This window comes from Globicephala melas, chromosome 4, assembly GCF_963455315.2.
Source record: "Globicephala melas chromosome 4, mGloMel1.2, whole genome shotgun sequence".
Lineage (NCBI taxonomy): Eukaryota > Metazoa > Chordata > Mammalia > Artiodactyla > Delphinidae > Globicephala > Globicephala melas.
The window spans coordinates 67,081,386-67,100,010 of NC_083317.1; the positions used below are offsets into that span (position 1 = coordinate 67,081,386).

General features: G+C 38.9%; 1 protein-coding gene across 3 annotated transcripts in view; it reads right to left on the reverse strand.

Annotated features, from left to right (window-relative positions):
* The window catches only part of GOLGB1 (golgin B1), an 87,129-nt gene that overhangs the window by 39,966 nt on the left and 28,538 nt on the right, over nucleotides 1–18,625 (reverse strand). For all 3 annotated transcript variants that reach the window (XM_060298133.2, XM_030857874.3, XM_030857865.3), the window contains exons 7-10: nucleotides 18,335–18,457; nucleotides 17,112–17,225; nucleotides 15,253–15,655; nucleotides 14,149–14,264 (exon numbers count right to left, since the gene is read on the reverse strand). In XM_060298133.2, coding sequence (XP_060154116.1) covers nucleotides 14,149–14,264; nucleotides 15,253–15,655; nucleotides 17,112–17,225; nucleotides 18,335–18,457 — 756 coding nt within the window. The remainder of the gene's footprint in view (nucleotides 1–14,148; nucleotides 14,265–15,252; nucleotides 15,656–17,111; nucleotides 17,226–18,334; nucleotides 18,458–18,625) is intronic.

The window sequence follows — 18,625 nt, forward strand, 5'->3', positions numbered from 1 at the left end:
CAAACTAATGGCCTCAGCTTTCACCTTAAGAAGCTAAGAAATGAGGATATCAAATCCAAAGTAAACAGAAGAAAGGAAATAATAAAGATCAAAGTAGAAATCAATAAAATAGAAAACAAGGCAGAACCAATGAACTCAAAGCTGGTTTTTAGATCAGTAAAGTTAATAAACCTCTGGACAGTCTAACCTGTGTAAGAAAGAAAACACAAATTACCAATATCAGAAATGGGAGAGGTAACATCACTACAGATTCTATACATATTAAAACAATAATTATAGACTATTATGAATAACTTTATATAAATTTGCCTACAAATTTGACACTTTATATGGACAAATCCCCTAAAAGATATAAAACACCAACGCTCACTCAAGAAGAAATAGATAACCTAAACAGCCAAATAGTTATGAAACAAATAGAATTTTTAGCAAGTGAATTCAAGAAAGTATAAGGATAATATATCACTACCGAGTGAAGTTTACCCCTGGAACTCTCATACACTTCTGCTGTGAATAGAAAATGGTAACACCACTTTGGAAAACTGCCAAGGTCTTAAAACCTCCCATATGATCCAGACACTTCACTTCTAGGTATTTACTGAGAGTAAAGAAAGCACAGGTCCAAACAAAGATTTGTAAAAGAATATTCATAGAAGCTTTATTTGTAATAGCCAAAAATTGTCAACAATCCAAGTTTGTCCATCAACAAGTAAATGGATAAACAAATTGTGGTAGGTACAATATCCTCAACAATACAAAGGAATGAATTCTTGCTGCATACAATAGGATGAATATCAAAATAAGTATGCTGAGTGAGAGAACCAGGAAAGAAAAAGAGCACATATAATTTATTAAAAATACAAACTAATCTATAATGACAGAAAGAAGATAAGTGGTTGCCTGGGTAGTGGGAGATGTGAGAGAAAAATTAAAAGGGGGCATGAGAAACTTTGGGGGGGTGATGAATATGTTCATTTTCTTGATAATGGTGATGGCTTCATGCATGTCAAAACTTATCAAGTTGTACACTTTATAAGTATGCAGGGGGCTTCCCTGGTGGCGCAGTGGTTGAGAGTCTGCCTGCCAATGCAGAGGACACGTGTTCGTGCCCCAGTCCGGGAAGATCCCACATGCCATGGAGCGGCTAGGCCCGTGAGCCATGGCCGCTGAGCCTGTGTGTCCAGAGCCTGTGCTCTGCAACGGGAGAGGCCACAACAGTGAGAGGCCCGCGTACCGCAAAAAAAAAAAAAAAAAGTATGCAGGATTTCCCTGGTGGTGCAGTGGTTGAGTCCGCCTGCCAATGCAGGGGACACGGGTTCAATCCCTGATCCGAGAAGATTCCACATGCCATGGAGCAACTAAGCCTGTGCGCCACAACTACTGAGACTGTGCTCTTGAGCCCGTGTGCCACAACTATTGAAGCTTGCATGCCTAGAGCCTGTACTCTGCAACCAAGAGAAGCCACTGCAATGAGAAGCCTGGGCACCACAACAAAGTGTAGTCCCCACCTGCCACAACCAGAGAAAGCCTGAGTGGAGCAACGAAAACCCAACGCAGCCAAAAACAAATAAATAAATAAACAAACAAATAAATAAATAAATAAACTCTTAAAAAAAAATCAGTCTAGTTTCAAGAGTTGGAAGGCAACCTGATGACTAAGACGAGATGTTAGGCTTCTGGTTTTAAAGATGGAAGAACAACCAGGAACCAAGGGTGTAAGTAATACAGCTCTAGTCACTGGAAAAAATGAGGAAATGAATTCTTCCCTAAAGCCTCCTTCCCTGCAGCTCAGCTGACATCATGACTTTTGGCCAGTGAAACCAATTTTGATTTCTGATCTCTAGAATTCGAGGAATCTCATAACTTTCTGTTTAGAAGAACAACTAAATCATCCCAATGAAGAAATAGCAATCAAAACACCAGCCAAGCCACAAGAGAAGGGCATGTGATTATGTCAGCAAACTCAAGTCATCCTACTCCTGGCGCCAGAATTGAGTTGAAAAAGCCTCCAGATAATTCCAACTCTCAGCTTTCAAGTCAACTCCAGTCTTTGATTCTCCTACAGAAGGCTCCAGACTTCAGGGAGAAAAGAGCCATCCTCATCATTCATTCCTCTCCAAATCTCTGGAACACAGAATTGAAAAGAAAAGAAATCCAGAATTTTATGCCTCCCTCTTTGTTCTTTCTCAGGACTGCTTGGCTATTCCAGATCTTGCAAGGACTTCCATTATTATGTTGAATAGGAGTGATGAGAGTGGGCACCTTTGTCTAGTTCCTGATCTTAGAGGAAAAGCTTTCAGCCTTTCACCATTGAGTATGATGTTAGCTGTGGGCTTGTTGTATATGGCCTTTATTACATTAAGCTACATTTGTCTATGTCTAATTTGTTAAGAACTTATTATTATGAATAGATATTAAATTTTGTCAAATGCTAAAAAAAAGTCAAGTTTCAACAACTAGACAAAAATCAGTCAAATATAATTTGAATAATACTATGATTCAAGTGATATTTATAAAATGTTACAGCCAGTAACTACAGAATATACATTTTTTACAAGTGCACAAGCTACATTCACCAAGACACCCCATATGCTATGTCATAAAACAAATTTCTATAAATTTCAAAGCACTGAAATCATATAGAACGTATTACCTGATCATAATGAAATTAATTAGAAATCAATAATAATATCTAGAAATAAAACCAAATATCTGGATATTAAATAACACACTTCTAAATAATCCATGATCAAAGAAGAAATCATAAGGAGAATTAGAAAACTCTTCAAAAACTGAATGATAACAACACAACATATCAAACCACGTGCTTAAGAGGGAATTGTGTAACTTTAAATGTTTAAATGAGAAAAGAAGATCTGAAGTGTTTGATATAAAGTTACACCTTAAGAAGTTAGAAACAGAAGAGCAAAGTAAACCCAAATAAATAGAAATACCAAAGAACAAAAATCAATAAACGTGAAAACAGACCAGCATTAGAGAAAACTGACAAGGCCAAAAGTTGGTTCTTTGAAAAGATTTTTTTTAAAAGTCAAATAATTTCTAGTTTAAAGTCTCATCAAGAAAATGAAGCACAAAGTGGGGAGATGTCGGCCAAACAGTAGAAACTTGCAGATCGAAGATGAAAAAGTTCTGAAGATCTAACACCCAACATTGTGATTATAGTTAACAATAATGTATTATATAGTTCAAAGTTGCTAAGAGACTAGATCTTAAATGTTCTCACCACAAAAAAGAAATTGTAATTATGTGTCATGATGGAGGTGTTAGCTAATGTTATGGTGGTAACCCTATTGCAATATATACATGTATCAAATCAACAAGTTGTACACCTTAAACTTACACAGTGTTATATGTCAATTATATCTTAATTAAAAAAAAACAATAGGGATTGGGGTAGGGGTGGGTATCACTACAGAGCGTACAAGCATTAAAAGGATAAAAAAGGGAATACTATAACCAACGTTATAACAAAAATTTGACATCTTCAATGAAACGGACAGAACAAAACAAAACTAAAATCCAACTGGCACAAGATGAAAAAGAAAATCTTATTAGTCTTATATCTGTAAAAGAAATTCAATTCATTATCAACTCCAGACCCAGATAGTTTCACTGGTGAATTCTTTCAAATTCTTGAGAAATAATACCAATTTTACACAAACTCTCAAATAAAAGGGAACACTCCCCAACTCATTTTTTTTATGCCATAATAACCCTAATACCAAAATCTGACAAAGTACTATAAAACAAAGGAAAATCTTCATGACCAAAACAAAGACCAATATCCTTCATAAGTACAGATACAAAAATGCTTCCCAAAATAGTAGTAAATCAAATTCAGTAATATATATAAAGGATAATACTTTATGACCAAGTTGGGTTTATCCTAACAAAACAAGGTTGGTTTAATAGTCAAAAATTAAAGTAATGTACCATATGAACAGAAGAAAACCCATATGATCATTTCAATAAATGCAGATAAGGCATTTGGCAAAATTTAATACGAATTCTTACCAAATTAAGAATAGAAGGTAAAGTCCTCAATCTGATAAAAAAGATTAATGAAAACTTGAAACTAGTAACACAGCTAATGGTAAAATATGAAATACTTTCCCCTAAGATCAGGCAAAATGCAAGAAGGCCCAGTCTTACCATTTCTATTAAACAGTGTTATGAAGGTCCTAGCCATTGCATGAAAAAGAAATAAGGGCATAAAGATTAGCAAGGAGTAAGTAAAACTTGCCTTTATTTGAAGATGACATGATTGTTTATGTAGAAAATCCTAAAGAATCTACAGAATGAGCCTAGAATTAATAAAATAAATATCAAGTTCACATAAGCAAAATTCAATTATATACTTACATAAAAGTGCAAACAGTTGGAAAGGTGAAATTAGAATAAATTCCACCTACAACAGCATTAAAAAATATGAACTATGGGCTTCCCTGGTGGCGCAGTGGTTGAGAGTCCGCCTGCCGATGCAGGGGACATGGGTTTGTGCCCCGGTCCGGGAAGATCCCACATGCCGCGGAGCGGCTGGGCCCGTGAGCCATGGCCGCTGAGCCTGCACGCCCGGGGCCTGTGCTCCGCAACGGGAGAGGCCACAACAGTGAGAGGCCCGCGTACCGCAAAAAAAAAAAAAGAACTATTTCAGAATAAATTTTAAAATGTGCACAACTCCTCCAACCAAAACTATAAACCATTGCTGAAAGAAATTAAAGAAGATCTTAATAAGTGAAGAGATATACTATACTCATGGATTGAAAAGTTCAGTAGTATTAAGATGTCAATTCTCCCTAAAGTGATCTATAGATTCAACACAATGCCAATTCAAAATCCCATCCAGCTTCTTCTTTTTTTCAAATAGAATTTGAGATAGTTGATTGTATAATTTCTGTAGAAATGCAAAGAACTTAGAATAATCAAGGCAATCTTGAAAAGAACAACAAAGTCAGAGGACTTATACTACCTGACTTCAAGACTAACTACAAACTACAGTAATGAAAACAATGTGATATAGGCAGGAGTAGCAAGCAAAGGAACTTATCACTTGTTCTCACTCCGCCCTGCTGTAGCAGGGGCCCCAATAAAGCCTTGCCTGAATTTCTTGTCTGGCCTCTAATCAATTTCTACTGATTGGGGAAGGCCAAGAACCCTGATCAGTATCAGATTTACAGTGCTCAGTGTGGGGCAGTTGTCCTCTTCCAGGGAGAGGATCTGGGCACCTCCAGGACCACTGAATGCAGCTTCCCTGTGGATGACAAGTAGCCACCTGAACCTCTTGTTTCAGTGTCACCACGTTTGGGGGTCCCTCTCCTGAGATGGCCATGCTGGACGACTGAGCGGGCCTGGGGATTCTGGTGGCTCCCCGCAATGAGACATCTATCTCCATCAAGGAGGCCCGGGTGGTCCTTGACATAGCAGGTAAGAAAATCAATTTTTTAAGTGATAATGGAGTCACTTACTCTGTCCTGATCTCTCACACTGGGCCTCCTTCCTCCAAAAGCTGTACTGTGACTGGTGTTGATGGAAAGCCTCACACTCGTTACTTCACTGGGCCTCTCACTTGCCTATTTGAACAGTGTTTGATCTCGTGCCTTTTAAGTTGGGCCTGAGTGTCCTATCCCATTACTGGGGAGAGACCTTCTGGGCTCCCTTGGAGCCATATTACAGTTAGGAGGCCCGAAGCAGCCCCTTATCTTGATTCTGACTAAGACAAATCAACTGGAAGAACAAGGGCCTATTCCCAGCCATATTCTACACACAGTAAACCCTGCAGTTTGGGACAAAGGAATCCCTGGGAAGGCTATAAATGTTCAACCTGTAAAAATTAGCCTTAAGCCAGAAGTCGCTTATTCTAACAAGAGACAGTACCCCATAAAGTTGGAAGCAAAAAAAGGTTTGCAACCCCCCATCCATAAATTTTTAAGACGTGGCCTCTTAGTGCTCTGTCAGTCTCCATACAGTACCCCTATTCTGCCAGTTGTTAAGCCAAATAGGGAATATCGAATAGTACAAGACCTTAGAGGAGTAAATGATGCAGTGGTCCCTATACATCCCCTTGTGGCCAATCCTTATATTAGTCCAGATTCCTGGAGTGCTTGACCTCAGGGATGCCTTCTTTTGCATCCCAGTTCATCTCTCATCTCAGTATCTGTTTGCCTTTTAGTAGACTAACCCCCACTCAGGTCAAATGCAATAATATACCTGGACAGTATTGCTTCAGGGGTTTCAGGACAGCCCACACTTGTTCACCCAGGCCCTAAGAAAAGAACTAAGGGAGGGACCTTCCTGGTGGCACAGTGGTTAAGAATCTGCCTGCCAATGCACAGGACACGGGTTCAAGGCCTGGTCAGGGAAGACGCCACATGCCATGGAGCAACTAAGCCTGTGCGCCACAACTACTAAGCCTGTACTCTAGGGCCCGCAAACCACAACTACCGAGCCCATGTGCCACAACTACTGAAGCCTGTGCACCTAGAGCCCGTGCTCCACAACAAGAGAAGCCACCACAATGAGAAGCCCGCGCACCGCAACAAAGAGTCGCTCCAGCTCGCCACAACTAGAGAAAGCATGCGCACAGCAATGAAGACCCAACGCAGCCAAAAATATAAATAAATAAATAAATAAATAAATAAATTTATTAAAAAAAAAAAAAAACTAAGGGAAATACATCTAAAAGAAGGGGCCAGTCTACAGTATGTAGATGACATATTAATATATAGTTCCCACCATGAAGGCCTCAGATCAGAATACCATTTCAGTCCTTAATTTCCTTGGGACCCAGGGTTACAGGATCTTTCAGAAAAAAGCACAAATCTCAAAGTAACAAGTTAAATATCTGGGATATATTATAAACCCTGGAAGCAGACAGCTATCTCTAGATAAAAAAGAAGCTATATTAGAATTAAGCGCCCCAAAGACCAAAAAAAAATCCTTGTACTTTCTTAGGCATGACAGGATTTTGCGGAATTTGGATTCCAGGATTCAGACTAATGGCGAAGCCTCTATATGAAGCCACTAAAGGCCCAGATACAGAGCCATTACTTTGGACTGGGGAACAAGAAAGGGCTCTTAATAAGATCAAACAGACCCTCACCAAAGCTTTTGCTCTGGGTCTCCCCAATTTAAAAAAGCCATTTATCTTGTATATAGCTGAAAAACAGGGGACAGCTATGGGAGTCCTTGTACAAAAGCTAGGAGAAGTTCCTCAACCTATAGGCTATTTTTCCAAACAACTAGATTCCATGGCCCAAGGTTGACATGGCTGCTTCCGGGCCGGTAGCTGCCACTGCTTTATTAGTGGAAGAAGCTAACAAGCTTACCTTTGGACAGCCGCTGGAAGTCCAGACCCCTCATCAAGTACAAAAGATTCTGGAAATTAAAGGCCACCATTAGCTAAGTGGAGGCTGCCTTACTAAGTAGCAGGCTTTACTCCTTGACTCCCCAGAACTAACCCTCAAAACTTGCCACACCCTTAATCTGGCTACTCTAATCCTGGCTGAAGGCCCAGAACTAACACATTCCTGCCTTGAAACCCCTAACTAGGTTTATGCCTGTAGGCCTGATCAGACCAGACCAGGCCACAGAAAACCCTGAGGAAGAATGGTTTACTGATGGCAGTAGTTTCATTAAAGATGGAGTCAGGAGGGCAGAGTATGCTACTGTGAGCACTTATAGTGTTATATAAGCAAAACCTTTGCCACCTAACACTTCAGCCCAGAGGGCTGAGCTAATAGCCCTAACCTGAGTCTTAACGTTGGGGGAAGGAAAATTATAAATATATATACAGACTCAAAATATGCCTTCCGGGCTTCCCTGGTGGCGCAGTGGTTAAGAATCCGCCTGCCAGTGCAGGGGACATGGGTTCAAGCCCTGGTTCGGGAAGATCCCACATGCCGCGAAGCAGCTAAGCCCGTGCGCCACAACTACTGAGCTTGCACTCTAGATCCCGTGAGCCACAACTACTGAGCCCACATGCCACAACTACTGAAGCCCGCGCGCCTAGAGCCCGTGCTCCGCAACAAGAGAAGCCACCACAATGAGAAGCCCGCGCACTGTAACGAAGAGTAGCCCCCGCTCGCCGCAACTAGAGAAAGCCTGTGAGCAGCAATGAAGACCCAATGCAGCCAAAAATAAATAAATAAAATGAATAAATTTTAAATATATATATATATGCCTTCCTTGTTTTACATGCCCATGCAGCTAATCTGGAAAGAAAGAGGACTTTTAAATGCAAAAAATTCCACTGTAACATATGGGGCTGAGATATTACAACTCATAGAAGTGCTCAAAAATCAACACTAGTAGAAGTCATTCACTGCTGTGGGCACCAAAAGGAAAATTCTCAGATTACCTAAGAGAACAGGGCACATCAGGAGGCAAAGAAAACAGCCCTGATGCCCGTACCGGGTAGAAACCAACATTGAGAATATCTGACAACAAACCACCTGGTTTCAGCAGACAATTAACCACCAATCCTCACTATTCAATATGGGCAGGGAAACTGAAAACTGGTTCTCCAGTTTGTTCTCTTGGATACCACAAGGTATCAAAAGCTTTCTGGGGCTTCCCTGGTGGCGCAGTGGTTGAGAGTCTGCCTGCCGATGCAGGGGACACGGGTTCGTGCCCTGGTCTGGGAAGATCCACATGCTGCGGAGCGGCTAGGCCCGTGAGCCACGGCCCCTGAGCCTGCGCGTCCGGAGCCTGTGCTCCGCCACAGGAGAGGCCACAACAGTGAGAGGCCCGCGTACCGCAAAAAAAATAAAAAGCTTTCTGGCAGGAGGTTTTTGTTTTCTCATAACCCTTTTCTTTTCAGTCATACTGATTTAGACTATATTTTGTCTAGTACTCTGTTGTCTTCCCTATTGTTGTAAACCTGTGACTAAGATTTTTCAGTCCAAAAAGGAGACCTGGGACCAACCCAGACCTTCCATTCTAAAAATAGAGAAACATGTTGAACTTTAACCCTGCAATTAACAAAAATATACACCCAAACAGAATGGCTTCTTGGCAGGGGTGACACTGCTTCCCCTGTCAGGTCAACAGTTAAGGAAGCCCTCCCAAAGTAACCTGGTTCCTTCCCTTCCTAGGCCCTTTAATGGCTATTGTTGTTTTTCTCCTTTATAGCCCTTGTTTGTTTAACCTTTTGATTGAGTTTGTGTCTTCTAGGCTCTGACAATTTGAAGTAAGGCTCATGATGGCTCAAGGAATTCAGCCCATTCCAGCAGAAAATGGCCCAGGTCCTTGGGACAGTCAGCAAGAGACTTCTACACCTCTAGGGTCTAGGGTCTGTGGCCCCTGTCCCCTTATGCAGGAAGAAGTTTCAGAAGAAGAGATCTTCGGTCCCTTACCCCTTAAGAATAAGGGTGTAGAGTCTCTCAGCAGGGGATGAGATAGGCTGGGACCTAGGACCCTTTCCTGCAGTGCTGCAGTGCTGCAGTGCTTGCACCTGGACAAACATCTCCTCAAGCAACAAAATACAAAGAAACTATATGGGACTAAAAATAACTGCATGCATGTGCAGTTGGAGCAAATTCTGGGCCCAAAAGATACAAAGAGACCAAAAACACCCAACTGCCACTTTTGAAGAGCTTGGAGCAAAAACAGGGTATTGGGAGCAAAAGCAGGGTACTGAGCATATGCTACAACACCACCTTAGGGGTGGGCAAACCACCTAAGCCACCCCTCCAGCAAGACCCCTGGACACACCCCTACCCTCACTCCATATAAGGAACAAGCTCGCCTCCCCTCAGGGAGCCAGCCAGCAAGGGAACCTGTTACTTGTTCTCACTTCCCCCTGTTGCCCCAATAAAGCCTTGCCCGAAAAAAAATATGATACAGGCCTAAGAATTGGCTAGACTAGACTGGAAAGCTCATAGACTAGAAAGCTCATAAATAGACCTATTAATCATTTGTTTTCAACAAAGGTACCAAAGCAATCCAAAGAGGAAAGTAAACTCTTTTCAAGAAATGGTGCAGAGACAACTGGATATCCATATAGGGAAAAAAATAAAACTTGACCCTTATCTTACACCACACACAAAAATTTACTGAGGTTCAGAGACTTAACTGTGAAAGCTAAAACTATATAGCTTGTGGAAGAAAACATAAGAGAATATCTTCATGACTTGGGGTTAAGCAAAGGTTTCACACACAGGACAAAGAAAATTATAACCAGAAAAAAAATGATAAATATGATAAATAATAGACTTTATCAAAATTTTAAATGTCTGCTAATTAAAGAACATCATGAAGAAAATGGATAAGAAGCAAGCCACGGGGACTTCCCTTGTACTGCAGTGGATAAGACTCCACGCTCCCAATGCAGGGGGCCCAGGTTCGATCCCTGGTCAGGGAACTAGATCCCAAATGAATGCTGCAAATAAGAGTTCGCATGCCACAACTAAGGAGCCAGTGAGCTGCAACTAAGGAGTCCACGAGCTGCAACTAAGGAGCCCACCTGCTGCAACTAAGACCCAGTGGAATCAAATAAATAAATATTAAAAAAGAAATTCTACTTTTAATAAAAAAAATTCAATATGTGATTTTCAATTTAAAAAAATTAAAAAAGAAAAAGAAGCAAGACACAGCATGGGAGAAAATATTTACCAAACGTGCCTGATAATAAATTGGCATTCAGGATGTATAAAGAATTACTACAACTTGATAAATAGGCAAAAAACTCAATTTTTAAAATGAGGAAATGACATGAACAGATACTTCACCAAAAGAAGATATACAAATGTCCAAGAATCTCAAGTAAACATGTTCAACGTCATTTGTCATTGGGGAGATGCAAATTGAAACCACACTGACCTACCACTACACACCCATTAAAATGGCTAAAATTTTAAAATTGATAATACCAAATCTTAGAGAAGATGCAGAGCAACTAGAACTCTCATATATTTTAGGTGAGAGTATAAACAATATAATCACTTTGGAAGAAGATCTGGCATTTCCCTATAAAGCTAAATATATTCTTACTCTATGGCCTAGAAATTCCTCAACTAGCATTTAATGAAGACAAATGAAAACATATGTCCACACAAATACTTGTACAAGAATGTCCATAGCAGCTTAATTCATAATACCCAAAGCATAAAAAGACCAGTTATCCATCAAAAGGAAATTATAGCACAGTCATGCAAAAGGAAAATACAGTGTATTCATAAAATGGAATACTTCTCAGCAATATAAAAGAATAAATTATGATACATACGATAATATAAATGAATCTCAAAATATGCTGAGTGAAAGAAGTTTTCTACAAAATAACACAAATGTACGATTACATTTATAGGATATAAAACATGCAAAATTAATCTACGGTAAAAATATAGAACATTGGTTCATCTCTGGAGGGGAGTAATGCGGTTGACTGCAAAAGGGTACTTTGTAGGGTGATATATCTTGATAGGGATTTGGGTAACGCATTTGACAATACTCAATGAATGGTACACTTAATACCTGTACATTTCATGTTTTGTAACTCTCACTTCAAAAGAAAAAGAACTATAAACAAATATTAAAATCTAGTCAATGATATGCATGCCGAAATATTTAGAGAAAAATGTACTGATGTCTACAACTTACTGTGAAATGTACAAAAAATTAAGATGAATTGGTAGATGGATAAATGGATAGATATATGATAAAGCAAATATAGTAAATATTAATAGAATCTAAACGGTGAGTATGCAGGTGTTCACCATAAAATTCTTTGAATTTTTGTTTTTATTTATTTTTGGGGTTTTTTTGACATCTTTATTGGAGTATAATTGCTTTACAATAGTGTGTTAGTTTCTGCTTTTTAACAAAGTGAATCAACTATACATATACATATATGCCCATATCTCCTCCCTCTTGTGTCTCCCCCCAACCCTCCCCATCCCACCCTTCTAGGTGGTCACAAAGCACCGAGATGATCTCCCTGTGCTATGAGGCTGCTTCCCACTAGCTATCTATTTTACATTTGGTAGTGTATATATGTCCATGCCACTCTCTCACTTCTTCCCAGTTTACCCTTCCCCCTTCCCATGTCCTCAAGTCTATTCTCTTCTTGTCCTGCCCCTACATTTTTCAGAACCATTTTTTTTTTTAGGAGCTGGAGGAGTCAGGCTCCCAGACTTCAGACTATACTACAAAGCTACAGTAATCAAGACAGTATGGTCCTGGCACAAAAACAGAAATATAGATCAATGGAACAGGATAGAAAGCCTAGAGATAAACCCACGCACATATGGTCACCTAATTTTTGATAAAGGAGGCAAGAACATACAATGGAGAAAAGACAGCCTCCTCAATAAGTGGTGCTGGGAAAACTGGACAGGTACATGTAAAAGAATGAAATTAGAACACTCCCTAACACCATACACATAAATAAACTCAAAATGGATTAAACACATAAATGTAAGGCCAGACACTATAAAACTCTTAGAGGAAAACATAGGTCCAACACCCTATGACATAAATCACAGCAAGATCTTTTTTGACCCACCTCCTGGAGAAATGGAAATAAAAACAAAAATAAACAAATGGGACCTAATGAAACTTAAAAGCACAGCAAAGGAAACTATAAAGATGGAAAGACAACCCTCAGAATGGGAGAAAATATTTGCAAATGAAGCAACTGACAAAGGATTAATCTTCAAATTTTACAAGCAGCTCATGCAGCTCAATATCAAAAAAACAAACAACCCAATCCAAAAATGGGCAGAAGACCTAAATAGACATTTCTCCAAAGAAAATATACAGATTGCCAACAAACACATGAAAGGATGCTCAACATCACTGATCATTAGAGAAATGCAAATCAAAACTACAATGAGGTATCACCTCACACTGGTCAGAATGGCCATCATCAAAAAAATCTACAAACAATAAATGCTGGAGAGGGTGTGGAGCAAAGGGAACCCTCTTGCACTGCTGGTGGGAATGTAAATTGATACAGCCACTATGGAGAACAGTATGGAGGTTCCTTAAAAAACTAAAAATAGAACTACCATACAACCCAGCAATCCCACTACTGGGCATATACCCTGAGAAAACCATAATTCAAAAAGAGTCATGTACCACAATGTTCATTGCAGCTCTATTTACAAGAGCCAGGACATGGAAGCAACCTAAGTGTCCACTGACAGATGAATGGATAAAGAAGATGTGGCACATATATACAATGGAATATTATTCAGCCATAAAAAGAAACAAAATTGAATTATTTGTAGTGAGGTGGATGGACCTAGAGTCTGTCATACAGAATGAAGTAAGTCAGAAAGAGAAAAATTCTGTATGCTAAAACATATATATGGAATCTGAATTTTTTAGAGTTGCTGAAAAATGTCTTAACAAAACACGGGAGGAAAAAGTTGAGAATGGGAGAATAGAAGAGATTGGAAAGCCTAGATGCCAAAAACCAGGAAGGAAAAATTTTTGTCAGTGCACAGTACTGCCCAGGAACTATGGGACTCTGCTGACCCCTATATCTGTCAGTTTGGAAGGTATAATCTTATAATGGAGATAAATTAATCCAGTTATCCCAGCTTGACACTAGTTAATTAAGATCATCAAACTAACTCTCCTTGTTCTGATATTCAAGCTCAATAAGCAGCCTTCTGGTGATTAAAATCTAGCTCCCTGGAGACTTTTATAGAAGGCAGAGAGAATATACTGGCCAATCAACAGGAAATTAAACTTTTTACTGTTAACTGATTAATGTGGGCATTATGATTTCTACAATAGACTTTTAAGTTTGGTTAGACTGAATTGTATACTTTAAACCTGATCAAATCTCAGTCTACCAAAAACAAAATTGATTTCTCAACTGGGAAAGCTGATTATAAGATTAAAATTAATGACTCATCTCCAATACAGAAAGGCTGTAGAGGTTAGAAAGGCTCTTGAGGTTATGTTGCTCATTGTCTACTTTTTTCTCATTATTCATTGTTGGGACACTACTGTCTTTCATGTTTCCTTTCAAATAGAATTGGCTCCAAAAAAGCATTGTATAGGCAGAAAAGAGAGAAGGCTTATACTGCTTTCTGGAATACATTCTATTAGAACACCCAAGTATAGATACAGCAAAGACAAATAGATCATATTCATAAGAAGTACACATTTAATTACCTGTGTGCCCTCGTTAGAAACATCTGGCAAAGAAGTCTGAGATGCTATTTCATGTTTTAGCAACGTTGCCTTATTTAGAAATTGGTTGATTTCTTCGGATTTTTCCTGGAGTTGATCTAAGGAAAAGAAAATAAAATTGAAATGATCTTTGCCTCAAGCCTGAAACTTAGTGAGTTATCTTCTAGGGATACACCATATGCTGTTTATTCTAGTTCCGTTATCTTAATTAAAATTACGATGCCAATACCATCATTTTTATAAATTGTTTATATGCTCTCAAGGACCAAAGGACATCTCAGTAAACCTCCTTCAAAGGTAAAATAAAACAGGTCTAGGTATTTTTTTTTAAAGTCATTTTTCCTTTCCCCCTTGAAAATGCCCTTAGCGTTTTTTATTTTATTTTCTTCACTCTCCACATAAGCATTATAAATTCTACTGAGATGTTTCAAACATGAACATGGTTCAGTTAAGAGAACAGCATGCTCATGTAACACACTGTTCCCATGTAATGTCCCTTAAGGCTTTCTGATTAATGTTCAGCTCTCTTCAATACAGATGTTCAATTTAATGCTTTCTAAAATCTTTCCTGTATGCCAATCTTTTAGAATTAAACTAAATCAGAGGCATGTATTACTTTAATAATAACACATTTTTAAAAAAGTTTTCTTTAAAAAGAAATTTTCACCTATAAGAAAAGCATTCAGATCCATCTTTAGAAGTAAAGATGACTCCACGCAATTCAGTCTCCCTACCTTTGCAGCTAGATCTGGCCTGAGCTTTCCACAAATTAATTCAAATCCTACTCATTTCAGTCAGTGAACCCTTCAGACCACAGTTATGTTTCACATAGGGTTCTTTTTAATGTCTGACACATTACTATCAATAGTTTTTAGTACTATAATAATAATTTTATTAAGCCAGATTATAACTTCAGTCAGAGATGGGAGAAATGCAACAAAGAGTTCAGAAGAGACACCTTTCTTAATCATTCTATTCATTCAATTGGTTTAAGCAAATGATGTCACTAAGAGATCCCTGAAATTTTAAAGGGATGCTAGACAAATGGGCTAGACAAATGGGCTTCAAACGCAATCAAATACTGACCTTCTAGCTGCTGAATGACCTGAGCTGAATGAGCTGCCTGTTCACTCTTATCTTGGAGAAGCTTTGAATTTTGATCCTTTAGGGCATCACAGGCAGAGTGCAGCTCTTGTTCAGTCTTTTGAAGACTCAAAATGTGAGAGGTCTTCTCTGCCATTTCTGTTTTGTACTTCTGCTCCAAAGCACTGTACCTGGACTGCAGTTCAGCCTGGGCTTGACCTGCCTGTTCAAGCTGTTCTAGAAGATGATGCATTTCTTCCTTCAGGTTATGGAAAGATAGTTTTCTCTCTGCCACTTCAAGTTCCATCTTTTCCATCAGAATCTTGGACTCCTGTCTTTCTGTTTCTATAGTGTTCCTTAAAGTACTCTGCTCAGCTTCTATCTGCTGTAACTGCTGGGAGAAAATCTAAGAAAAAAAGACAAAGCCTCATGAACCATAAATTCATTCTTTCATTTCAATAAGCATAGTGAAGAGTCTCTTCTAGGTGAAGCCCAGGCCTAGACACTCAGGACCAAAGCTACAATTCCATAAGACCCTCTGTTTTTGCTTCTTGATACTTTTGACAGTTTCTGTTCATATATATATTTATTTGTGTCATCAGCTTTTCACTTATGTGTCTCCCAATACAAAATTAGTTCAATAAGGAAAGGGACTGTGTCTGTTTTATCATCACTGTTCTCCAGCATCTAGCATAATATATGGCATACTGAGTATGTGGTACTCAATAAATACTGAATAAATGGATCCAGTCCCTGCCCTCAAGGAACTCAGAGTTTAGTGAGAGAGTCACACTTAAACAGATCATTATAATACAAAATATTAGAGGCCATGAGAGAGATACTTATAAGGTACTAAAAGGAGCAGAGAATGGAAACTTACCATAAAGTCACACATATGTAACTATCTCCACAGTACCTATCTAGTAAGTAGCACAACTGGGATTTGAACCTGACTATTCAATGACAGCCAGAAAGGGGACTCAGGGTCAGGGTATGGGTTCTGTTAGAATTGGAGATATGGGAACATGTTTCTATGCAAGAAAGACAGTCGTTCTCAAGGAGAGTTGAAAATTAAGAAGAAAAGATATGACTTTCTCCAGCAGCATGCGGGACCCAGATGAACAAGCAGAGAATGTGGACCATAGCACCGATTCCACATTAGGATTTGGCTCCCTGGATGTGAAGGGGCAGGGACACAGGGAATCCAAGGGCTAGTAAAGGAGTAGTCCAAATCGCAGTTGCAGATCTATACCAGATAAGGAAAGGAGCGAGGCCAAGAAAGAACCAACATACCAGAGCAACACATGAAAGGATCAAGAAATCTTAATGAGAATGAAAGTCAGGACAGCCTAAGAAAGGGAATGACAGGATGGGCAACAGTCAGGGAATAGGATACGTGAGTTTAAGATTTTAGAACATCAGCATCCTTAATCACCTTTAAATTTAAGGGAATATTGCATGGTGGGATTATTTCAAACCAACATAAAGTTAAACAACAAAACAAACAAAGAAGGGACAGTACATAAAGCACAAGAACCATTGAAGACAGAGAAGGGGTAAACTGACAGAAAAGAAACTCCTTAGATGAAAATATGACATTCTAAAGAAACTAGGACCCTAGACCTAAAATCACAAAGGAAAAGAGCAACAATAAAAGATGTGAAATGTAAGCCTCATGAGGGAAGGAACTGTATATATTTTGATCATCATAGTATCACCACCACTTAAGCACAGGGAATTGTTGAAAGAATGAATAAATGGCATCAATTCTCTGAAGGCTTCTAACAGGATTTTATACCTGCTGCCTGGCAAACTGAAGTGGAAATGAATACTCCCAAGGCAGGTAGTAGAGAAGGCAGTACCTGGTTTCTCTGTTCGGCAGCAGTCAGCTCCTGTTGCAGCAGGTCCACAACCTGAGCACGGCCCAACAAGGCTTCTTCATGCTCCTCAAGCTTCCTCTGCAGCACCCTCAATTTCTGAGAAGAAAACGTTTAGACATAATGTGCTAACGCATGAGCATCATTATCTGCTTACCTTTCAAAATGTCAGGTAGACTTGTGTACTTAAGATTTTTAGATGTTGAGGATGACAGATTAAAGGGTCGGACACCAGCATGCCATGCTTCCTATCCAAGAGCAACAAAGAATCTCCAAAAATGTCTTCTTCAGAGCACCAACAACAACCAAACTGACACAAGGAAGTCCCTGAATTAGGGAACCTTTTTAATAATTAGATATTTATTATACATATCCACTTTTAAAATTATATAGTCATGTCCTGTACCTAAATAACATAGGTACACGTATATCCCACTCACCAAAGAGAATATTCTCTATAGGCAAGAACCATTTCTCTTCTAGTTTCATGCATGGTACAGTCACTTGGTAAACATTTGTTGAATGAATAAGTCAACAATACATGTATATATTAATATACTACTTTAAAAGTGCTATATAAATTAACTTTATTTAGTGGTATATTCTGAAGAATTGCCTAGAATTTGGAAGAAGCTCAAAAACAGTTAAATGAATCAACTATGAAATACCACTGGAGGGCCTTTGGGTACCACACTGCACTACATACTAAACAGAAACAGATACTTTTGAGTTAGTCGATGATAAACTTAAAAACAATGAAGCCAATTTTCAAAAATTACTCAATGAATTAAAAATAATGAATGAGTTAATAAAAGACCTTATGGCTTCAAAATCACTGCTTTTTATCTTTAAATTTTCTAAAGTGTAAAACAGACTTCATTGTTTTTGAAGCTTTGGATCAGGTTTTCAATGCACAAAGGTAGCTACAATCAGCAAACTGAAGAGAAACCAATTTCTGACTACCACATACATTTGCCAATTAAACTCAGCTTTTGAGTAGGGACAACCTGATTAGAGGGGTAAGAGGCAAGGTAAGGGAAAATAAATAAGCAATATGCAACAGAAGAGAAGAACACCGAAAAGAAGGCAATTAATGAGCAAACCCAGACCAAGTGAAGAGCAGTGGGTAAGGGTGGAAAAGTGGCTGTGATAACTTAATTAAATGTTAACCAAAACTACAATCATTCTACTAGGTTTTAGCAACACACCTGTTGCATCTCTGTTTCCACATCTGCCTGGGTTACTAACTGAAGAAGCTCATCTTCATGAAGACGAACTTGTGTCTCAAAGCGGGCATCTTTCTCTCGGACCACCTGCTGCATGGAACTCAACTGAAGACACACACCAGAGAAACTATACAAGTTACACTCCCAGAATATCGCACAAACAAAACACACAGACTATTCTCCAAACACAGACACTGAGAATTGATAGACAATAAGGTTTTCAAATTAAATTTTGAATGCCAAGGATGAGAATTTTGGAAGAGAGATAGGCTT